General features: G+C 54.3%; 6 protein-coding genes across 6 annotated transcripts; 3 read left to right on the forward strand and 3 right to left on the reverse strand.

The window, feature by feature from the left end:
- Window positions 1-1,176: 1,176 nt before the first annotated feature.
- On the reverse strand, window positions 1,177-1,718 carry B0T26DRAFT_680618 (uncharacterized protein; the record flags this gene model as incomplete). The annotated part of the gene is made up of 2 exons (XM_060440513.1): window positions 1,177-1,505; window positions 1,664-1,718. The coding sequence occupies 2 exons, from the start codon at window positions 1,716-1,718 to the stop codon at window positions 1,177-1,179; spliced, it is 384 nt and encodes a 127-aa protein (XP_060292134.1).
- Window positions 1,719-2,511: 793 nt separating this feature from the next.
- B0T26DRAFT_625123 (uncharacterized protein) lies at window positions 2,512-4,697 on the forward strand (the record flags this gene model as incomplete). The annotated part of the gene is made up of 4 exons (XM_060436159.1): window positions 2,512-2,936; window positions 2,996-3,110; window positions 3,225-3,462; window positions 3,877-4,697. Coding segments are annotated over 4 exons (1,599 nt in total), but the record flags the coding sequence as incomplete, so codon positions are not given.
- An 809-nt stretch (window positions 4,698-5,506) lies between these two features.
- On the forward strand, window positions 5,507-6,740 carry B0T26DRAFT_728925 (uncharacterized protein). Its single transcript, XM_060442927.1, has one exon. The coding sequence runs from the start codon at window positions 5,586-5,588 to the stop codon at window positions 6,438-6,440; it is 855 nt and encodes a 284-aa protein (XP_060292136.1). The 5' UTR covers window positions 5,507-5,585; the 3' UTR covers window positions 6,441-6,740.
- A 5,940-nt stretch (window positions 6,741-12,680) lies between these two features.
- On the reverse strand, window positions 12,681-13,893 carry B0T26DRAFT_728927 (uncharacterized protein). The gene is made up of 3 exons (XM_060442928.1): window positions 13,373-13,893; window positions 13,188-13,314; window positions 12,681-13,137 (listed from the first exon to the last, which is right to left on the reverse strand). The coding sequence occupies exons 1-3, from the start codon at window positions 13,438-13,440 to the stop codon at window positions 12,868-12,870; spliced, it is 465 nt and encodes a 154-aa protein (XP_060292137.1). The 5' UTR covers window positions 13,441-13,893; the 3' UTR covers window positions 12,681-12,867.
- On the forward strand, window positions 13,715-15,207 carry B0T26DRAFT_806670 (uncharacterized protein; the record flags this gene model as incomplete). The annotated part of the gene is made up of 3 exons (XM_060447192.1): window positions 13,715-13,743; window positions 14,203-14,439; window positions 14,795-15,207. 3 exons carry the CDS (start codon window positions 13,715-13,717, stop codon window positions 15,156-15,158), a joined length of 630 nt encoding a protein of 209 aa, XP_060292138.1. The 3' UTR covers window positions 15,159-15,207.
- A 7,005-nt stretch (window positions 15,208-22,212) lies between these two features.
- B0T26DRAFT_680621 (uncharacterized protein) lies at window positions 22,213-23,002 on the reverse strand (the record flags this gene model as incomplete). The annotated part of the gene is made up of 3 exons (XM_060440514.1): window positions 22,213-22,607; window positions 22,638-22,683; window positions 22,943-23,002. The coding sequence occupies 3 exons, from the start codon at window positions 23,000-23,002 to the stop codon at window positions 22,213-22,215; spliced, it is 501 nt and encodes a 166-aa protein (XP_060292139.1).
- Window positions 23,003-23,455: the final 453 nt, after the last annotated feature.

Consider the following 23,455-nt stretch of genomic DNA (forward strand, 5'->3'; position numbering starts at 1 on the left):
AGAAATTCTAGGCGCCTCGTGACGTGAACAGGGTGGTCGTTCTATCGGGTGACGGTCAGGATATCTCCGTTCTCATCGTATAGATAAGGAAACAAGGGCATTTTCGGTACTGGCCACCGTATTCATGTGGCCGACTGTCCCAACGCGGGGCAGGTGGCAAGGGGGGCTTCAGCCAGATCAAGACGGTAGGCGTGGCGTGGAAGTCAGAAATGTTGTAAAGTGGCTATCCGTCTGATCTTTGGCAGCTCTGGTGCAGTTGCCCTTCCGAGAGCCCTATAGTGTTGCTTCACGGCTAGACATGTGCTTCTGCTTCTATTAACAGTTGAGGGTCGGGCAAGGGATGTAGACATTTCAAAGACTACCTAGACTCGAGAGCGCAAGACTCAATTACAAGCGCATTCTTCGACGATAGCGGGTTCACTTGAAATGATAATAACGGAGCGAGGCGACGAAAGGGAAGTCTGGATGGTTAAGAGATACTTCTCTCAAATTTGCATATACACCTACCACCTACTCATTTCCGTCTATCTTCTACCATTGAAGTGGTGAAAAGGCACCACAACACCAAGGCGAGCCTTTCAGAGTACAGGTGCAGCCTTGCATTGCCAGGTGGTCAAAAACAACAAATAAAAAGACACCACTGCGTGCACTGGTCCGGGGATCTCAATTCATGGTAAAAAGACGTGATTTCTGAAGGATGGCTAGAAAAAGAAAGAAGCAAAGAGCGATGCCGGCTCTCTGATCTGAGGGAGGGCGGGCTGCCTACGGGGGCATCGCCGACGACATCGAGGTGCAAGTTTGTGATCATCATGCCCGGGTCCAGAAATGGAAGGGAGAAAATGCCGCTGGCCCACTTGGTCGAGGCAGTCAATTTCCGGTCGGTTGTAAAGAAACCGCTGAAATAGGATCCGTCATCTCGGATTCGCAAATTCACTAGCTGGCGGAACTGGCGTACTGCGCTGGCTACCGTCGCGATCCTTGACTCCATTGCATGGATCTCCGCTGGTCTTCGATGCAAGCCTGGATACTCAAGATACACGTCGACCGATGCGACGGCTGTTTGGCGCAAGCGCTCAAGAGCTTCCTCGCATTGGACGAGCTCCATCAGTTCCCAGGTCATAATCTCGAGGTGTCGAAATGTAAACTCGCAGGCCAGTTCAAACCAGCCAGTTCAAATCACTGCTTTGAAATGGTAAGGCGGCGGGTGTTCTTGCGGAAACACCTCGGGCCTAGATAGCCCAGAATCTTGACAAATATTTCTGCTGGCAGATCGAAGAGCGTGCGCAGCGGCAGTGTGACCACAGGCAGGCTGAGAGGTGTCGAAGGCATCGATATGGCGCTTGTCCGGACAATCACCCTTGAGACGGTGTCGAGGCCACCAGTATTGGCTGGTTGGAGGTTGCTTTCGTCAGCAACAATGGTGAATTTGTTGGGACGCAGGATTTCGTCGCTCTCGCTCTCGGTCTCGTCCCTTGTTCTCTTCAGGCCATTTTTGGTGATCGGGCCTAGAAAGAGGGGGATAAAACGGATCTCTCCGTAATGTGTCGGAGAAAAGTGAAGATGAAGACGAAAATGCCGATTTGCTTGGCGCGCGGACGAGTGAGAAGAGACGAGGTAGTGTCTTAGACGGGTGAATAATAGGTGGCTAGCTAGGCCTGCATACAGAAACTGCAGGCACCCAGTAACATGAGCAGCGTGCTCGTCTTCTGTCTGAACATGACCAGGATTTTCCTGCACAGATGGAGACTAGACTGGTGTCCGTCAACGGCGGCCACATTCACGTGACACACAATCAATCCAGTGAATAATCATATAAACCACATACCTTCAACGCTGTCTTTGAGCAGTTGGTAAACAGTGTCCAAGAAACACTGAGACCAGAAAGATATGGGTGCGCAAGTATGGTGAGGGATGGTCAGCCTCGCGACAAGGCGATGAAGGACTCGATCGAGCCGAGATTCGATCAAGCCGGAATGAACGTCGTATTAAGGAATGTTAATCTATCGTCGCCTAGTCACGCGCGCTAGTTATGGAAGATTTTTTACCATTCTCGAGGCTTCAAATAGAAATCATTCCACATCGCCGTATTACCTAAGTCCTGGCGCCCTTTCTTCAGTTCGACAAACGTACAAATTAGGTCCGTTTAATTAGACGCATGTATGCTAAATTACACGTGCAAGCTCCGTAGCCCCACTCTGGCGAGGGAGATTCGGGCAAAGTAGGTGGAAGGAGCCACGGGGTGAAACACTTCAAGGTTGATGACGTTCTCCCTGGCGGGCAGGAGCGTCCATAAAAATTGCCGCCTTTCCTGCGATGGCCCTCTAAGTGGACAACCAATTAATTACTGGGGGCTGCATTTGGCAGGCGTGTTGTGCTATTTTGCCGCCTCTCTGTCAGTTTTGGATGCGACCGACCCCGCTCGCGTCAGTCCATCCCAAATTCCTACATGGATGCGGAGTAAAAGCCGCACAAAACACCTCACTCGCCCTCACGGGCCGCCTCGGTGCCGCAATGGACCCATTCGCTGCAGTTTCCTTTGCCGCCACCATTCTCGCCTTTGTCGATTTCTCTTGGGGCCTGGCCAAGGGGACCTACGAGGTCTACCAGTCGGCGACAGGCCAGACGATCGAAAATGTGCACATCAACGATGTTATCAGCGACCTGCGCAGCGTCTCCGAAGACCTCGACGGCACCCCGTCGGGCGACTCCAAACACGAAAAGGCCCTGCGACGGCTCGCGGCTGAATGTTCTGAGCTGTCAGCCGAACTGATGGCCCTCCTGAAGAAGCTCAAGCGCAGCGAGAAGAAGAACTCGGTCTGGGGCAGCCTGCGCGTCAAATGGGCCAGCATCCGCAAGGCCGCCGATGTCGAGTCCATCCTCGACAGGCTCCGCGAGTACCGCAGCGAGATCATGCTGCGTCTGGGCCTGATGCTGAAGTATTGTTACCCAGACTGTCACCAGCTTCTCCGGTATCGTTGGCTGACTCAGATTGAAGTGACCAGCAGTCGTCCATCAAGGTCCAGCTCGATCAGATCCGCAAGGAAGCCAGCGATCTCAACACTGTCACTGGATCGCAGCTCGACGCGCTACGTAGCGACATCCTGGAGGCGGTAGCAAGCATCCAGAAGAAGGAAGACGACTATGATTCAGACTCCGAGACGCTATACAGTGCCGAAGAACCCCCGAAGATACCAGAACCCCCCAAAGTCCAAGAAACAACAAAGATCCAACAAAATCCGGCGGACCCCGGGAAAGATACTCTGCGTGGCGTGCACAGGCTCATAGTGGAGCTCATCTCGTTAACCAAGGGCATCAACATCCAGCACGAAATCCTGAAGCAACTCGACTTCAAGTCCAGATACTCTCGCGAGGACACCATCCACGACGCCCATAGTGGTACGTTTGAGTGGATGCTTGAGGAGAGCGTCGAGGGCGATGACGGCTGCTGCCCCGATGACGGCGGTTCTTACACTCCCGAGGAACCGCCAACGATACTACCGGGTTCAAATTTCGGCCTGGAGGCTATCACAGTTGAATATGGCCATGGAATGCTCCACTCGTCCTTTGAGTCTGCTGGCTACGTGTCGAGCGATGACGACGGTTCCCAGGGAGATGCATCCGAGAAGTCTGAAGCAAAAGCTCCGTCCGAGTCAGCGGTGGCATCGACGCCTATTTCTGGAATTGTCGAGGAAGACCCCCAACAGAGAGAAGGCCCTAAATCAGTTGAACCAGAAGACTGGAAGCCGGCGGAGGCTGAGCACGTCGAGGCCCTGGACATGACTAAGACTGAACGAGCACCAGCGCCATCACTTGAATCCGAACATGATTCCGACCTTGACGGCTCCCCCATGCACCCACGGCGACCACTGCGTAAAGAGTCGGTCTTCATGTCCTGGCTCCACTACGGTAGCCACATCTTCCATATCTCGGGCAAGGCCGGGTCGGGCAAGTCGACGCTGATGAAGTTCCTGTACAACGACGCGCGCACCAAGCTAGCGCTCATGGAGTGGGCGGGCCGCAAGAAGCTCGTCACGGCGCACTTCTACTTCTGGCGGTCGGCGCAGGACGAGCTGCAGATGTCGCTCGACGGGCTGTACCGGTCAATTCTATTTGAGGTGCTGTGCCAGTGCCCGGACTTGATCGTCCAAGTGTTCCCGCAGCAGTGGGACGCCATGGCGCACCAGGGCACGACCCAGCCTAGCAACCACATGGCGGCGAGCGCCGTCAAGCGCGCCTTTGAGCTGCTCGCGGCCAAGGCCTCTAACCCAACGCACCGCTTCTGCCTGTTTATTGACGGGCTCGACGAGTACCACGGCGACAGCGCCGCCCATTGGGAGCTGGCGCGCCACCTACAGGCCTGGACGCGCCAGGCCGACATTAAGATGGCCATCAGCGCGCGGCCGCACACCGAATTCCTAGTCACCTTTGCCGGCCCGCCTAACACGGTCATCCACCTACACACGCTAACCCGCGACGACATCTACCGCTTCAGCCTTGAGATGTTCGCCAAGGACGCCAACACGGCCACCATATCCGCCGACTCGTGCGAGGACCTGGCGCGCCGCATCGTCGACAAGGCCGAGGGCGTGTTCCTGTGGGCGTGGCTGACGGTTCGGCTGCTACTAGACTCGCTAGGGCGACGCGACAAGCTCGACGTGCTAATGCGCCGCCTCGACGGCGTACCCGAGGGCCTCGACGACCTATACCAGCGCCTGCTGGCCACCGTTCTCGGATCCGACCGCCGCCGCTCTGACTTGATGCTGCTACTTGCCGTCACCAACCCGTTCCCGTCGCCGCTCAACGCCGTCGTCTATTCCTGGCTCGACGACCTCGACGCCGACCCCGGCTTCCCCATGTGCACCGCACTGCCCCCGCTCTCCACCGCCGCCCTCACCGACGCCCTCGACTACGTCCGCCGCCAGCTGCACAGCCTCACCAAAGGCCTGCTAGAAGTCTGCCCAGTCCAAAGCAGCGACGGTCCCGCCGCCGACGCCTTCTTCGCGCACGGCATCCAGTTCTTCCACCGTACTGCCATGGACTACCTGGCGGCGCCCGCCCAGCTCGCCACGTTACGCATACGACACTACGCGCACCTCGACGTCGACGACGCGTTCGCACGCCTGCGGCTGGCCGAGTACACGAGCGGCTTCCGCCCGCGCCCGCGCCCGCACTTCATGCTCCCCTCGGACCTGCCGCACCAGTTCCTCGTCGAGACGCTGCACTGTCTCGCGCACGACCTCGCCGTGCCCGTGGCTGAGGGATTCCGCGCTGTTGTTATGCACGACGATGTGTATGTGGATTTGGACGCGCCTGTGCCACCATCGAGAGCGCACCTTGGGTATAGCGTGCCGCCCCTGTGCGCCACGCACGGGAACACCGACGGCGCCAGCGTGCATGACTCGCTAGCGCGCGCGTCGTGGCCGCACTTTGCTGCCGCGTATGCTCAGACGCGCTACGTGCTGCACCTAGTCGCCCGGCAGCCGCGGTTGCTTCTCACCTCGTCTTCTGGGGATGGAGATGGAGATGGAGATGGAGATGGAGGTGTAAATGGAGAGGGAGCAGACTTGAGCCTACTACTATCGGCGATGACGGGGGGCGATGCCCAGCTGGTACGCGAGCTGCTGGGGCGCGGGGCGTCGGCGGCGTACGCATGTGTGAGCATGCGCGACCGTACTCATCGGCGAGGACGCCTGCCGGTGTGGGTGCTGGCCGTGGCGAACTGCGTGTGGCAGCTCATCGAGGTGTTCGCGGCCGAGCAGAAGGAGGCCTACCGGTACTCGCAGGCGAAGGCGGATGCGCCGCCGGGGCCAGCGGGCTCAAAAGCTGTGCGCGCGCTAGGGGACTGGCTTGCGATCGGCGACGGGAACGGTCTTGTGTTGGGTGTGTATGAGGCGAGTCCGAGAGCGGCTGAGGCAGGTGGGAGAGATACCGAGCATAAAAGAAAGCTCCAGCACGGCGTCATCGATGGCCAGCTCCAGCTCCGCGCAGGATCGGCTGGGGGGAGGATAGATAATTGGGGGGCGACCTCTGACGGTGACGAGGCGGCGGTGTGGAGGTACACCAACCAGACTGAGGGCGACGAGGAATCAGGCGATGATGACGACGACAGCGAAATATGGCAGAGTGAAAGTGGGAGCGAGAGATCATTCTTTGCGATAGACGGGCTGGTGTTTCGGAGATACTCGTGCACGGCCTCGAGGTTCCTGAGTCTCTGCGAGCAGCGCGACTGGAATTTGGATGGCGAGCGGCACAACACGCAACCGCCACCAGAACCGGATCCGCCCGAGGATGGCCAGTCCGACGATATTACCCACTCGTGGTTGTTTTCGCCCAGGGAGAACCGCCACCGGCCGCCAGTGCAGCTGGACGAGAGACTGCACGTCAGCCTCTCCTGGGAGGGTAGCGAGCTGGGCCTGCCGTTTACCTACAGGGTCTACTAGACTATAAGCCAGATTGAAGCAAGAGTCGAATTGTCTGATGAAAGCAGAAAATCTAGCCAAGATAATAGGCTCTTTGATCATTTTGATGTTGGGTGCTGTTCAGAGAGAAGGAATCATTCCCGTGTTGTTCAACAAGGGATCAAGCAAAGGCATATTACCTGTCACGGCCGGCTTGGAATGAGGGCGGAACTCCTCTATTGGGCGCTATAGACGAAGATTCTAAACTAAAGGGAAAAGGGAAAAGAAGCTCAAAAGCCTCCCCTCGCGAGATTCTTCCAGGGCGTCTCAAGGTGGGGCTCTGGCTGGTCGGGTGGATCCACCCAACTGGCGTCTGATTAGTCAGAGCGTCTGGGAGGCCTGGAGGACCAGGCCCTCACAAGAGGTAGGGTAGGACGGTCTTGTGGGATAAGGGGAGCCTCGCGGGTTAAGTATCCAAGAGGCATTCCTCGGGCTACGAGGAGGCTTGCGATACACCCATATGGCGGGAGTATAGTACTTTTTGCGGCCGGTCAACCCACACCCGAGGACTGCAGGGATCTGAAGAGCCTCGAGTCGCTCGAGGGGATAGTCCCTGGTATTTTTTAGATCCCTCGTCGACCAGAAGTCGCCATCTAAAGCCCGATTCGTTTTATAAGGGAAATTGGCTGAGATATAAGCGTTTAAATGCTTTCTAGCGTGGTGGGGCGTGTGACGGCCCGCCTTACGCAGTAGGGATGTCAATGGTTGAAGGCAGTAACGAATGTGGATTTAAAGCTAAGGAAGAGAAAGGAATCTATCGCCGGGTCCGCGCAGGGCGCGGAGAAATAGGTAGTGGTGCTCAGTGCGCACAGGCCACACCTTAAGCACAATGCAGCCAATAGAATCAATCCTGTCACATAAGCCCTGTGGCGACCGTGACAGGAGAGACTTGTTAGCCCCGGCTTCAAGGAGCAAACCGGCGACCCCGTCGAGGCCCAAAGCGATAACCTCTGAGAGAGCTGTTCGTCCCTGACGATCGCATTGGTTGATGTCTGAGTCGGTAGTGGCAGCCCAGTCCAGAAGCGTCTCCAGAACGTGGCGGAAATCTTGCGAGGATCGGTACTTGTCTGTGATTCCAATCAGCCATGATACATGCTGGGATAATAAGAAAAGGGGCACTATGTACCATGGTTTGCAATCGCTACATGTAAGGTTGTTTCGCCGGTAACAGGGTCGCAGACGTAGAAAGTATGCTCATGATTCTGCTCAGTCTCCAGGTCAACAAGAAACTGCATGTCCTCCAAAACCCTTCGGCGAGGGTTTTCGCCGCTGAGCAGGTGGCAAAGGGTTGAAGGCACTGCCTCGTCGTAGTCGACGTAGGGCGCTATAATGCGAGCCACACCATAATTCCCTTCGTCGATGGCGTTCCATAAAGCTGTCAGATGAAACCAATGGGTATGGACGACTTGGCAACCTGGATGACAGGATTTCGGGGAGCGGTAGTTGACCGCTGGGACCGCGAGCCCGATATCATCTAAAACTACAAGGAGCCGGCTAACAATTTCCGATTGCTTAGGCCCACGGAATTGAATTGTCATGCTGAGTAGTTCGTATGCTTCTGGGACTTGCCAACCCTTTGTAACCCCCAAGAGGGCATCGAATATAATCGGTTGTGATTTTCTGGCTGCGCATTGTAGGGCAGGCATCGACTCTGTTGGGGAAAAGCCGTTGGCTATTAAAATGTTGCTAGAAATGAGCTTCATGCCGACCTCGTGGTACCCATTGGCCACAGCAAACACTATCGCATCGATCAGGGTGGATGGTGCAAAACCTGAAACCGGGAGTTTTTCCACAAGCAGCTCAAGGCACGACCCGTTGTCTGTGTCAATATAGCTTAGTGGGCCGAATCTGCGAATGCAAGTTTCACGCAGACAGCGAAGTATATCGCTTGTTTTCGCTGTCTCGAGGGCTTGCTTGACGAGATACGTGGAGCCTGTGTGGACTCCGTTAATCACAGTTGTGTTATCGTTCTCAAGCCGTTCTGAGTTGACGAATAATGGCTCTCCTGTAAGTGACATGAAATATCAGCACATTTGTCCGTAGGCAAATACCCGGGGCTGGGGTGCTTACGCTTAGACAGTAAAAATTCCATAACGTCACGTCGTCCAGCGAGTATAGCGCAATCGAGGGGCCGGTGATGCTCTTCATCTAGGGCATTAATATCGGCCCCGTGTTCCACCAACATATCCCCTATTTTCTGCATCCAGGGTTGTTCCATCTGATGTAGCCAATGCAGCGGTGTCACCCCTTGTTTGTTCGCAACTGGAGCTTGCTCTTTGGCCCAGTCCCATTCAACTAGCAGTCTTTCGACCACCTCAGCTGCCCCGGCACGGCAGGCTAGGTAAACCATGGTATCGCCGTTGGCTGCTTGATGCGAAGCTCCAAATTGGTTTCTATGCATTAACTGCATAATAGCATCAGCTGGCCAGAGATGCAATAATCGTTCGAAGAACTCGGCGCTCCGAAGCGGTATCCATACGTACGAGATATCCGGCCCGGCATACGATGTGATATCCAGGCCTTCAACAAGGTCCTGAGCTTCCCCAAGCTCCCCATACCCAGAATTACGTAGTCTTTTGATGCTCATTTCCAGCTCTTCGGGAGCTGCTTTGACGAGGAATGAGCACGTGCGAAGCCACAAACTGCGGCTGTACCGTGGACCAATTTCGATGCTGGAGGAAAGAGCTGATATGAGGAAGGGCTCCAATTTGCAATTAGGTTCTCGAAGAAGGGTTCTTTTTGCAAGCTCGGAGATCGCCTGCAGGTAACCGCCTTTTGCGCTCGCGAACAGGTACTCTTGTGCCATTGCCGTGTCTAAATCGATGAATCCAGTTGCATGAAGACTGTAAACCTGATAACACGAGTATGACGCTTGCGCTAACTGTCTCAGCCCACCGGCGCATGAATAAGCTTGGTCGCGTAGTTGTAGCAGCATATTGGCGCTCGCCTTTAAGTCACGATACAGATACTCCACACGGTCGTAGTTCTGAAAGAGATGCAGTACTTTGACTTCGACCTTGATTTGTGATTCTGCGCATCAGTAACTGACCAACTAGATAAGGGGAAGTTGTAGACTTTACTCACGTCCAGTCCTGAAACAAGTAGTTGCTGTACTTTTCCTTTCATATAGAACATCCTATATCCCCTAACCCCGAGATTCGACGAAAGGCCGCTAGTGCATAATTTATTATATCAGCACCGTAATCAACCGCAGAGGCTGCCTAAATAAACGATTCAAGTCTTACCTTGCGGAGATCCGGCTCTCTGGATTACTGTTAAACGAGAATATCTTTGAGAGATCGGCACATCGATCCATAGGAGACATGAGGAGTAAACTCGGTATCCACGGACTCAGGAGCTGATTTAGATCGGCCGTGTCTTTCTCTTGCCGTTCCACGACATATTTCAACGCTGGCAGCAAGAACTTATCTGCTTCGGGATGGCACTTGGACTGTTCAATGAGTTCGCCGCCCGGAAAGCTCCTCCATCCAGGAATGTCGGTTCCCGCAGTAATGGCATCAGTGATTTCCTTGAACGGATCGTTGCTCTGGAGCGCAACAAAACATGCCAGTAATCCAAACGAGTAAACCTCGGCTTGAAGTGCGGCCTGCAAGCTCATATGAGTGTTTCTCTTTTTGTCGCGTAGCGGTATGTAAACTTCGGGTGCCGCGTATAGCCGGGATCCTCCAAGGAGTCCGGCTTGGGTACGCGCAAGGCGTGTAGCGATGACGCGCACCGCAGGCAAGAAGCAGGGCACGCCGCCCTAAGGCAGGAAGCAACACACGCGCAGGGCGCTCCCTAGGCACGCAGCTGCTACGCGGAGTACCCGCATCGAAGTCATCATGCCGCCTTGAGCACGGCGGGCAGGCTCATCGGCACACGGAATACAACAACCAGTCCCGGGCATACAGCCTTTTGCAGCCATGCAGGCTGGACCCCGGGCACACACAGGCACGGCACCGTGCCGCCCCGTACGGCTTCAAGTCCTGGTAGGCATACGCACCGGGCACGCCGTCTCCAAGCAGCTGGCTTGTAATGCCGCCACAAAGTCCCTAACCGGCAGGAAGACGCCTCAACGGCGCCCTGACTAGGGCATACCGTCACAAACCTCACATGCCGCCCTGCGAGCACGGCGGGTAGGCACATCGACCTCACAGCTCACGGAGCACATCGGCAGGGCATGTCGCCCTCAGGCACATCGGCAGGGCTCGCCGCTCTAGGCACTCCAATACGACACTCCTCCATACCGAAGAAAACCCCGACCCGGTGATGCCGGACTCGCAACGGCGAGAGGGGGTGGTAGCCGGGGTAAACCCCCGAGCAGGTACAACAACGGCTCGCCTTTGCGGACCTCACACACCGGGCCCGGGAAGCAGGCACACAGGTGCCCGGGAACCGGCATACGGTTACCACTGACCCGTTGGCACTGCCAACCGACCTCCAGACCAACAAGCATCCTTCTTGACAGGCCTACTGCAGCTGCCTACAGGGTTGACAGCGATCCTACAGCTGTCAGCATTCAATTTGTGGCTCGAAGGCGGAAAGGCTAGAAAACGCATTTCTGGACCGCAATGAGCCGGCAAGAAGTCACAGGCTGGAGCGACGATGAGATTATGGAGGCAGTAAGACAGGAGCCAGGCAAGGGTTTGGTAAGGAGTCGTTTTCGCGTATTATTTAATACTCGAGGAATAAATTCTAATTCTGAGTAGACTGAGGATGACAAGTCAAACTGAGTGAGCTGATGGGTGAAGGGAAGGAGGATGGTTATGTGAATGGTGACAAGGGTCGGTGGTATCGGCGTGGATGGTCCTTACGGGCAGTAGCTACGCAACGCCACTCACACCCACACTTCCTGCTGCGGGCTTTGCGGATAGTGCCACGAGATGGCTCGACCTTGCCACTGCGGTCGCCATTGCGGTAGTTGCTCCCGCTGCGCCGGACGAAGGCAACCCCAAACTGCTTGCCCAGCTGTTCAGCTAATCTTAGACCTCCTGAACTGTCTCGTGCGGATCGTATTCTTCGAATGCCCTAAATAGTGTCGTTGGGGTTGTCGGGGAGAGGCTGATATGCAGGCTGAAGCCGAGGGCAACGACCTTGACGATCTTGAACTTTAATGGGGGGGAGGGTGTCCTGTACCTTGGTCAGCGAAATCTTGACTGTTTTTGGGGGATAAGCTGGATTATCGGAAAGTCGTCACCTGTACTGCCCAATTAGCAATTGGCTTCCAGCGCCTCCTACAGACTTGGACCAGGATCGTAACATATAGCACTTTTTATGCGTTAGCCAAGTGTTCCCTAGGTTCCTAGGTGTTGTATTCTACTGGCCAGCCTACCCACTTGATTAGGAACCTCTTTCGCTCTCTCTCATCCTTGTGTTCTACAATGTTTTCTACTTCCTACTCCTCCTTTCCCTCTACTAGCTCTAGTAATAATAGTACTTTCTAGCCTTCGGCTACCGACCACTTTTCTAATAGGGAGACTAGGAAGTCGGCGGTCTCGGCGAGAAAGCTATAGCCAGGGTGGATAGCGTCGGTGGTTTGTGCGGCCGTAGTCATAGCGTCCTCGTCTCGGCGGAATTGCTCTACGTAGCCACATGAGCCATATTCGCGAATTACAGCTCTTTAAATCAGCAGCGAGCGTCGTGTCATTTATAACGTTGCAAGACTGGGGCAAGTTTCGCCCAAAACCTTTATCCTTACACTAAGGATAGCATCACTTCCACTATTTGTAAATGAACGCTAGCTAAGTTCCTAGGACTGGGGCGCATCAGTAGGAGTACTCCTTACCTTCCTGGGCACGCCAAAGACCGTGTCCAAGTCCCACATTGCGCTCCTTTGGGTAATCCTCGCAATAATCCTCCGTATAGTCATCCTATACGCGCTGGGAGACTGCCGCATTTAATGTCTGCGGAGGCTCACACCAGAACGCTTGAAAGTTCCCTAGCTAGGGTCTTCTACTCTGCCCATTCAATTTACGCGCCGTCTTACGTATAGAGAAACCCAAGGCGAATTTCCGCGCGATCCCCCGACATAAGGGCTATAACGGCGCTAACCGAATAACTAGTCGAAGGTTGACCTGAGATTAGGGATTCACATGATTTGCTTTCTGTGAGGCCTACTACTAAGAGTGAATGAGCCAATCCCGGAAGCAGGATTGTGATACTTAAGTGGTTAGTCGGTGAGTGCGAACAACCAATGTGTGCAGACTTATTGTTTTGGCAGCACCGAGAGTCTCTACATCATCCCTTTCATGTACATAACAAGATCAAAAGTAACTTCTCCAAGATCCTTCAAGATGAGTTGTACCTCCTCTCGATCCAGCAAATGGCGTTGCTGGTATAAGGTGCTTATGATGACGTTCCTGAGCCCCTTATCACTTTCTAAAGTATTATTGTATGCCTCCTCCATCGCCTAAAGAAAGCTATTAACGTTGAAGTGGTCGTGAACTGAAGTCGTGAATTTCCGGAGCGCAAGGGTCTTGAGGCCGCCAATGAGATATTTCTCTGCAAGTATGTAGACCCTGGTGTGAGCTACAAGCTCAGGGCAGGTCTCTGGCGCTTGAATCGAGTTTGCGGGATCCTCAACGCTGTTTAGGTGGTCAAGGCAGTAAAGGTAACTGATCATCGCACCAACGGCCTTAGGGTCGTTAGCCGAGAGGTCAATCCTTCCATCCGATGCCTCCTAAACCAGATGTTAGTTTTAGACCGTTGAATATATAGGTAACTGCTTGCCTTGAACTGTCCACTGCAAGCTGCTGCGAGGAAGGCAGATCTCGGACATACAATAGCTTTATGCACTGGATAGCTCTTCCCTTGACAGGTTATCTCAAGGTCAGAGTAGGAACCCCTGGCGTACAGTCTAGTTAACTCATGTTAGCTTCCTGCATTTTAATCTTAGAAAAACGACAGGTAAGTACCTCTTTAGGGACTCCGCTAACTCCTGATGAGCCTCGTTATACGTGTTGCCATCTGAGCTGGAGGGCATCTCTGGACTCTTCTTCGTCTGCGCGGAACTGAAAAGCTCGGGGAAATGTTTCTTCGCGTAGATATCGACGCGTAGATATCGAGATAAAATACCTGCTCCTCTAGCAGTTCCTTCAAAATTTCGGCGAGGTTTGGATGCCAGAACTTGTGTGACGCCGGGGCATACAGGTTGATAACTGCTTTGATTTTGCCCAGTTTTCGTAGCTGGCTATAGCGTGGATTCGAAAATACTGGTTTCCAGGAAAGGTAGATTTCCTTCCGTACTGCCGCCGAATATGACATCCCAGATACAACTACCGGAAAGGTGGTGTCGTAGTGGCCGATCGAAGGGTGCCTTTGAGTTGGTTGGGCTGGGTTGTGGCTGCTGACCAAGAATCTGACAGACAGAACACACGGACCTTTCCGCCACAGTTTGCGAGGACTTCTCCAGCCACATCCAGCCACTTTCATCGAAACCACCATCGCCAGGATAACTCTGCAATTCCAGCCGTTTCTCACACATTGGTATTGCTCCTCTTTATGAGGCGAGTGTGTCATCGTTAGTAGTATTTTAGTAACAAAATCTCCTAACAACTCAACAAGGAATCACCCACGTCGACAGTATACGCAACAAATATTTGAAGCGAGTTGATCCCCTACGAGCAAAGGAGACTTTGCGCATCGAAAAGACTCGTCGCTAGCAGAGAGACGGCCGCAATCTCCCGTCTTGGTACTATCGAGTCCTCCGTTTTAGTTATAAAGGAGACAGGGATGTGAAATCTAGGGACTTTGACGAGGATATCTCAGATCTGGAAGAGGACAAGACGCGGGCCAGGGGCGGTGGCAAGCAGCACAAGGGGGGAGAGGAGGGTGAGGGCGACGAGGATGACGAGGATGACGCCGATGACGATGAGGGGGAGGAGGACTGCGAATGCGACGAGGAGGATCCTGATTGCGACTATCAGTCTGAGTGTGGCGATTACGAACTGGATAGGGACGACGACGTGGAGTCCAAGAGATCGTGGGTCACGAACATAGATATATACCATGACCGTAGCCACGGTCCTAGATAGAGCTTACTTGGTTCTTCAAGCAAGCAATACACATTCTTTATACTCATACACTTTGAGTGGCAATCCAGTTCTATATTACCCGTGCCATAGGAGCTTGCCCTCTATTTAGTTCAATACCATAAAATACATCTCCACTCTGCTCGATCGGCCTCACATACATGCATGCCCATTCAACGTGTTGGCCAACAGCCAGCTTAACGCCCTGATTTGCACCACATTTGGCCAATTTTCCTGGGTAGTCACCATGTGCGTAAATGAACAAATCACACAAATGACAACAATTACGACGCGCGAAAATATAAGCATACCAATCTACATGCTAGAAACCGACGTTGAGAGAACCTGGAATCCCCACGAGACAGCGGTCCTTACGAACGCGGGGGTGGTACTAGTCGAGTCCAACGGCGAGCTGTTCCTCAAAATCGACAAGCTCACGGCCGTTATTTCGTTCCGGCACTGGAACCCGGTAAAGCAGGTCGTGGCGGATCTCGCGGTACCCGCCGTCATGATCTATAAGGCCGCCCACCCGAACCCTCCTCTCGACTTCGTATATAGAGAAGAGAATCAGGATGGGAAAATCTTCAAGGTCCCCAAGGTCCGGATAAAAGAACTCGATAACTCAATCGCGGAAATGGACCCAGACTCGCCGCGCCCCGGGGGCTGCTAGATCAATACGGCAGGTTTAAGCTTCCCGAGCTGCCAGGGACTGAGGCGACTGAAGCGACGAAAGAAGTCATCTCTTTCCACGTGCGGAGAAACAACGTTTCAACGGGATTTTCATGGGCTAGGCCCATTCCGTTGGCCTGCATTAGCCAGCCTGTCTGGGCGCAATTGGTTACATCTGAAAAGAGGCGTTTTTCCAACGGTTACATAAATTTCAACTAGGCCGCTTCCAGCACTACACGCAGCCCCGTAAGGTAACTCACTCCGTAATTTACGCTTGCTTACCACCCGCTGTAGAGAGCGCTACAAAGGCCGGCAGAGCACTATTTTGCCCTCCACATCACGAATTTCATGATTACTTTGAACAAGCCGATACATCGCAGAACAAGCCGTAATTGCATGCGAATATCTTCATTACATTCGCTAGGCTCGGCGCAACCGAATAAAGCTTTTTGCATTTCATTCAGGCGGGCCGGGCCCCGCAGGGGTTCGGTGCAGCCAATCAGGTAGTGCTCTGCCCGATTAGCTGCCAAGACCAACAGAGCGGACGGAGCGGACGCTCTGCGGGGCCTCCGTGCTCTGTGAGCAGAGCACCCGGGGCCCACGGAGCGCAAAGAGAGAACTCTGATTGGTTACATGAATTAGATAAATACGATGACCGTAGCCACGGTCTTAGATAGTTCTTGCTTGGTTCTTCAAGCAAGCAATACACATTCACTGCACTCATACACTTTGAGTGGCATCCCGATTTGACTGTATTACCCGCGCGATAGGAGCTTGCCCTTTGTTCTCTCTTCATAATTACCAACCCCATCATCCTGTGGAGCCCGTGCTCTCTTACAGACAGATGACCCTAACAGTCGAGTGGTTTGTAATACGTTGCTTGCTTCTCTCTTTGGTACTGATTGAACAGAGTGCTCATCGCACACCGACAACCTGGCTACGCCTGGGGAGGACACGGTCCTGCCAGACACCCAGCCAGAAGGAGAACCCGGTTCGTCAAGCAGTGACGAGTCTGACGATAGTAGCATCGCTGGATCCATCCAGCCTGAGGATACGGAGATCAGAGACGCAGACGCGGCTCCATCCCAGGATAACGCCAGTGACGAAGGAGTCACGGACCTCGCGCAGCAACTCGGACCCCTCTCGCTGAACGACAACATGGCGACCAACGAGCAGCTGGTGGCGGAAGTCACCCAGTTGAGAACGGATCTGACGGAGGCCGGAGACAGGATTCGGGATCTAGAAGCGGCCAAAACACCTCCCAAGAAGAAGCTGAAGATCCCCCACCCCGAACTCTACGACGGGGACAAAGACAAGTTCGAGACATGGAAAGATTCAGTGCTTTCCTACACGACATACAACGTCGACGAGTTGCCATACCACAAGGATGGGGTGACGTACCTCGGTACTGGACTTGTTGGAAAGGCGGCCACTTGGTTCGAACCCTACCAGAAGGCGCTAGCGCTACAGATTGCGGACAGAAACCCGGACGTCCACGCCGTCATCCAGAAGGGAGTCAGGGAGGTTCTTGCACGAATGGGAGAATTCTTCGCGGACCGTCACATCCAACGGAAGACGGAGGAACAGGTCAAAAAGTTGAGGCAGACTCGTTCAGTGGCTGAATATGCAGTGGACTTCTAGACCTGCATGTTGCACCTCGACTGGTCGGTTCAGGGGCAACTGCTTGCGTTCTACGATGGTCTCAAGGACCACGTCAAGGATGAGCTTTGCAAAACGCCCCGCCCGGAGACACTGAGGGAGTACATCGACGCGGCAATCAACATCGACGACAGGTGGTTCCAGCGCGAGAATGAGAGGCGCAGAGAGAAAAAGGAGGGACGTTCGACAAGAGGCTATTACGGGAGTCAGGGCAACAAAGCCAATGACAAGAAAAAGAGGCACACTCCAAGCACCTCGTACGGCACTCACCCAGGACCGATGGATGAGAGCGTCGGCGCAATCTCTCAGGCACAGCCCAGGAACCAGGACCAGGGACAGCGCCCACCACGCGACAAGAAGAATGACACTTGCAACAACTGTGGCAAAACAGGCCACTGGGCTAGAGATTGCCGACAGCCCAAGAAGCAGGGACAAGGAAGACCTCCGAACGACAGGAGGGCACGCTTTAACGATTCCCAGGCCATTGGAATGGTACTGGAGGACGTCGACGATTCTCAGACCATTGGGATGGTGCTGGAAGATATCGACGAAGAGAGTCCACCGGACTACGGAACCGCGGCACTTGCCCACGAACTCGCGGAAGCCTGGGGACCGGAAGTCCCGCAGGTCCCGGAGTCGCCTGAAGGAAGGAGCGACCGCGGAACCGGACCGGAAGACGAACCGGAAAACGAACCGGAAAACGAAGAGAGCCCTGACCATTGGCCCTTCAGCTCAGCCGCAGAAGAAAGACTAGCCGGTCAAGCGGCCACTCGACAAGAGATCAAGAACATCAGGCACTTTCTCGAAAAACTGAAGGAAAGACAGGACCAGATGATCGCGCTGATCGGCAGCGGCACTCAGTCGTCCCAGGGACGACAGCTCGCCCTTGATGAGCTAGCTAGAGTCACCCTTCAGAAGGCCGAGCTCTTGGAACAGCTCAATATCGAGACTGAGGAGTTTGAGGACGAACCAGCACCACCTGAAAGCTGGATCAACCCAGAAGAGCGGGAAGAGATCTGGTGCACCCAGAGGACCCTCAAGGATACCAGAATCGGGGAAGCATTCCTGGACCTCGCTGAAATCGGGGAAGCCGAGGAAGACGAAGAACCCGGAGACGCACACCAGCTACACCCCACGCATCCTGAGCACCAGGAAGTGGACTGGGCAAATTGCGTTCACGATACTTGCCGGACACATCTTTCGCCAAAATGGCTCTACAACCACTTCCCGGCCAGGAAATCAGGACAGGCGATTCCCAAGGTATATCGACATATACCTACCTGGCATACACGGGTCGGTACGGCTACGGAAGACCATCAGGGGGAGGCGGAGATCGTGATCAAACCCCTTTCGCCTAAACCTTGCCGAGAAGGCAAAACCGACTGGAGGACTTGTCGACAGACAGGCTGCCGAGTCCACCAGAGGCAGAAGCTTGAGGACTGGCACAGAAAGAAGACCCAGCACCTCACTCACTCCAGAAACAGGAGGTTCAACAGGGCGCACCGTTCGTGGCCTTCGGTTGAGTACCGCCTGGAGGCAGAGACGATGAGGAGGATCGAGCCAGAAGAATCCACCTATCGAGGCCATGAAGAACGGCTCGTTAGGTTCCTCCATCGTCAGTACGAGAAGCATTTGGGAAACGACTCGCGGGCCTCCAGCAGGCCCGAAGGAAGCGAGTAAAACCCGCGCTTCAACGGACCGATACCGAAGATTGGAGGCATCTTGCGGTCGGGTCCTCAGAAAGCCCTCAACAACGGCCTTACCCGGATGAAGAGATCATCGGCAGGGTAGAGGCAGATGCACGATTCCCACGTGGGCTACACGTTCAGGCCCAGTGCGAATGGAGGACGAAGAACCCTCAGGAGCCAGTCATACTCCTAGCGAAGATCGACGGCGGGAGTGACAGGAACGTCATCTCGGAAGATCTTGCTGCGAGGCTCAGAATCCCATGGAAAACGAAGGCAGTACCGTTACGACTACGGACCTTCGAGGGAGAGCTTATGAAGCACAAAGGGGGGCGTTGTACAAGAGAAACCCAAGAACTCTTGATCACGGTCGATGGACAATCTCTCAACGTCGTTTTCGACATCTTACCCTTGAGTAAGCAGGTCGATATACTGCTAGGGGACCCTTGGATGGAAGAGTATAACCCCGATATTTGGTGGGAAAAGGGTGAGAAGTTCCTCGCCAGCCGCCAAGAGCACAGCCGAGGCTCGGGACGCCGACCTCGAAGAACAAGCCGTCAGAGAAAAGACGAAGGGCCGCCTAAAGATACCGGCAGGAGCCAGGATCGCTTTGCAGGCCAACGCAGGGATCAACAACGGTCGACTGAGCCAGGAAATGAGTTCGAGGACCTAGAGAGGTTCGTCATGCTCATTCACGCTAGCGAGCCAGATGAGGACGACTTGAGCAAGACACCGGATGAGTTCAAGGGCTTACCACACGAATACTTGAAGTACGACATCTTCAGAGAAAAGATGAGGGACGAATTACCCTCACACGGTCCATTTGACCATGAGATCAACCTCAAGGAGGGTGCAAGACTCAGGAAGCACAAGATCTACCATATGACCCCACAGCAAGATGAGGCTATGAAGAAATACCTGGAGGAGAACCTACCCAAAGGCTTCATCAGGCGTTCACGGTCACCAGTGGCGTATCCAGTGATCTTCGTGCCGAAGAAGCATGGAAAACTACGCATGGTTGTGGACTACCGTTCACTAAACGAAGAGACGATCAAGAATCGTTACCCGCTTCCGTTGATTACCGAGATGAGAGATCGGCTTTTCGGAGCTCAGTGGTTTACGATACTTGACCTACCTTTTGCGTTTGGCCACATCAGGATCAAGAAAGAAGATGAGTGGAAGACGGCTTTTCGAACGAGACACGGCCACTTTGAGTACCAAGTGATGCCGATGGGCCTGACCAACGCTCCAGCATCGTTTCAGGAGATGATTGACCATACTTTACGGCAAGCGATAGACGACTTCGCTATGGTCTACGTCGACGATATCTTGGTCTATAGCAAGACCCTCAAGGAGCACAAAAAGCACGTGCACCAGGTGCTGAAAGCTCTTGCGGAAAAGGGACTCTCGGTTAACCACCATAAGAGCGAGTTCCACACGCAGAAGACGACTTTTCTGGGATTTGAGATATCGCCAGGGGAAGTTCGGATCGACCCAGCAAAGATTGCGGCAGTCAGAGACTGGCCCGCACCAGAGAACCCCACAGACGTCAAGTCCTTTACTGGATTTGTAGGGTTCTGCCGGATGTTCATTAAGGGATTCGTGGCTATCGCGCGACCGCTTCATGAACTCACCACCAAAGATACCCCTTGGGTATGGGAGGAAAGGCACCAGCAAGCCTTCGACTTGCTTAGGCAGAGGATGATCGAGGAGCCTGTTCTGAAGCTCCCCGATTTCAGCAAGCCTTTTGAAGTCGAAACAGACGCGTCAGACTACGCTCTGGGGGCAGTACTCAAGCAGAAACATGACGGCCACAAGCACCCAGTCGCCTACATCTCTAAGGCTCTCCACGGCGCCGAGCAGAGATGGCAGATTCACGATAAGGAGCTAAAGTCGATCATCTACGCTTTTGAGGACTGGCAACCATACCTCAGTGGAACGGAACACCCCGTACAGGTGTACACCGACCATCAGAACCTCCAACAATGGGCCAAGAAGCAGAAACTCAGCGGCAGACAGACGCGCTGGGCAGAGTTTCTCGCGCCATTCAACTTCGAGATCCACCACATCAAAGGCACAGAGAACGCCAGGGCGGATGCTCTTAGCCGGAGACCAGACCATCGGGTCAAGGGCGAGCAAGTGGAATCTCCACCGCTCTTTGAGAGAGACGGAGACGTGCTACGCCATCGGATCGAGGATTGGTACGACTGTTGCATGGTCTACAGGGTAGACTGGGCCAACGAGAAAGAATACTAATTCCAGGTTACTACCCCAGAGGAAGAAGAAGACCTTCCGTTCGGTACTACTACCGACGGCCTAGGCAAAGTCTGGTACGGAAACAAGATGTACGTCCATCCGGACGTCCAGGCGGAAATGATTAGGGAGCATCATAGCGCCAGGCTCAACGGACATCTTGGGCAAGCAAAGACGCTCGCCAGAATCCCGCAATGGTACGAGTTCCCCAAGATCAGGTCTAGGGTGAAAGAAGTACTAGAGGAATGCGAGGAGTGCAACAAGAGCAAGGCAAAGCGGCACATGCCGTACGGGCTCTTAGAGCCACTACCAGTCGCCGAAGATCCATTCAGTTCAATCACAATGGACTTCATCACCAAACTGCCACCCTCGAAGGACCTAGTTACGGATGTGGTCTACGACGCGGTTTGGGTAGTTGTGGATAGGTTTACGAAGTATTCGTACTTCGTACCCTTCAAAGAGACTTGGGATACCGCACGGTTCGCCAAGGTCTTTTGGAAGCACATCGGGTCAAAACACGGATGGCCAAGAGAGATCATTTCAGATAGGGACAAGTTATTCGTCTCCAAATTCTGGAAGAGTCTTACGAAGAGATGATGACGAGAGGCAAGCCTTCGACATCACACCACCCGCAAACCGATGGGCAGACAGAGCGGCTCAACCAAATCCCGGAAACCTACCTCAGGATCTACGTCAACTTTGAACAAGATGACTGGGTTGACCTCTTACCAAGCGCAGAGTTCAGCTACAACACCGCGGTTCTGGAAGCTACCGGAACTACACCCTTCTTCAACCTCCAAGCACGACGCGGATCTTAGGCAGTGACCACCTGCGGAAGCACCAAGCGCACCCCGTGCAAGAGTGGTTGCAGATCGGGTCAAGGAACTCCACGCTTACCTCCAAGGAAGACTCGAGCTAGTACGCCAGCATATGAAGGAGTACTACGACAACACAGGCTCGAGGGACCTCGCCTAGAGGAGGGGGATAAAGTTTATCTCTACGAAATTTTTGACGACAAAACGGCCAAGTAAGAAGCTGGACTTCAAGAGGATTGGACCCTTCAAGATTGAGAGAAAGGTTGCGACTTCCAACTACGCACTTTCACTACCTAGCTCGATGAAGCTAAGGACTAACGTCTTTCACATTTCACTTTTGGAACCAGCACCCAAGAATGCACCGCTGGAAGAAGACATCGAAGTCGAGGACTTCGAAGAGGAATACGACATCGAGCGGATTTTGGACTCACGGATCGTACGGGGAGAACTTCAGTATCTCATTAAGTGGCTTGACTGCGGGAATGAGGAGAACTCGTGGGAACCGGTTTCACTATTGAGTTGCCCAGAAAAGATCCAAGAATTCCACCAGCAAAATCCAGATCGGCCTAGGGAGCCTGCAAGGGCAGCTCCAAGACGCCGAACGCGGGCGCGCAGATAAGGAGGAGAAATTGCGCTGTCAGACCTAGCCCGAAAAAAGGGAAGGCAAGGGCTCGGGGGAGCCAAAGGCCAGCGCTTGGTCAATGTCTACCGCTCCCCAATCGGTGGAGAAGAGCGATACGGGGGGTGCCGCCTCGGGGGCCGCCAGGGGCTCGAGCCGCTCCTCCTCTTCCAGCTCCGCGACAGCGGCATCCTCGTGGGCTACGAGTCTCGAGATTTTGGCTTGAAAGGCGACACGCTGGCGGTGGACCCGTCGGCGACGGGCGGTCGCAAGCCTGCTCTTTTCGGCAGCAGCGGCGCTCTCCGCGGCAAACTCGGCGGCAGCAGCGGCGCTCCTTTCGGCAAATTTCGCGGCCGCCGCAGCTTGTAGGGCAGCAGCCTCCTCGTCCAGGGAGATGGCTTCTTCCCCGCTATTTCGATCTGGGTACGTTCATACTGAAGAGCGCGTACTGGGAGGCGTGTTAGGACTCCAGAAACCTCGAAGAAGAAGGGGTGCCTATGGTCGGGGCCATCTAGGCCGCAGTGCATGTTTCCAACGCGGGTGCACTCGGCACAGCGCTTAGCATTCGGAGGAGCCCGACAAGTCAGGGACTTCTCGCGGCAACGATACAGAAAGGCATGGCCTCTGTAGAATGGGAATAAGTAGCGGCGCGTCTTTGTCGCCGAAGTGTACTTTTCGCAATCGTTTTCTTAGGAAGGAAACTCATGGTTAGCCTCGCGCCGGGAAGACGTTGAAAAGGGAAGGGATCACTTACCAGAGCTCCCGGTCGCCAGCAGTCGTTGGCTTCGGGACGAAGCCTAGAGAGGAGGGGCATCGTGTTACGATCCTGGTTCAGGCGCGCAGGAGGCTGCACGGAGCCTCCCGCTATTGGCTGACGCAAGGAAGTGGAGTAGTTCCCCGCTTCGCTCAAGTGCAGCCAATAACGGGGCGGTCAGTACGATCAGCATGGTCAGGGCGATCAGTGAGAGAACTGATCGCACTGAGCACACTGACCGCACTGATCACCTAGGACCAACGCTCTGATTGATCCGCCTTAGATAGATATATACGACGACCGTAGCCACGATCTTAGATAGTTCTTGCTTGGTTCTTCAAGCAAGCAATACACATTCACTGCACTCATATACTTTGAGTGGCATTCCGATTTGACTGTATTACCCGTGCGATAGGAGCTTGCCCTTTGTTCTATCTTCATAATTACCTACCCCAGCATCCTGTGGAGCCCGTGCTCCCTTACAGACAGACGACCCTAACAGTCGAGTGGTGT

This window comes from Lasiosphaeria miniovina (genome assembly GCF_030549165.1).
Source record: "Lasiosphaeria miniovina strain SMH2392-1A chromosome Unknown B0T26scaffold_7, whole genome shotgun sequence".
Lineage (NCBI taxonomy): Eukaryota > Fungi > Ascomycota > Sordariomycetes > Sordariales > Lasiosphaeriaceae > Lasiosphaeria > Lasiosphaeria miniovina.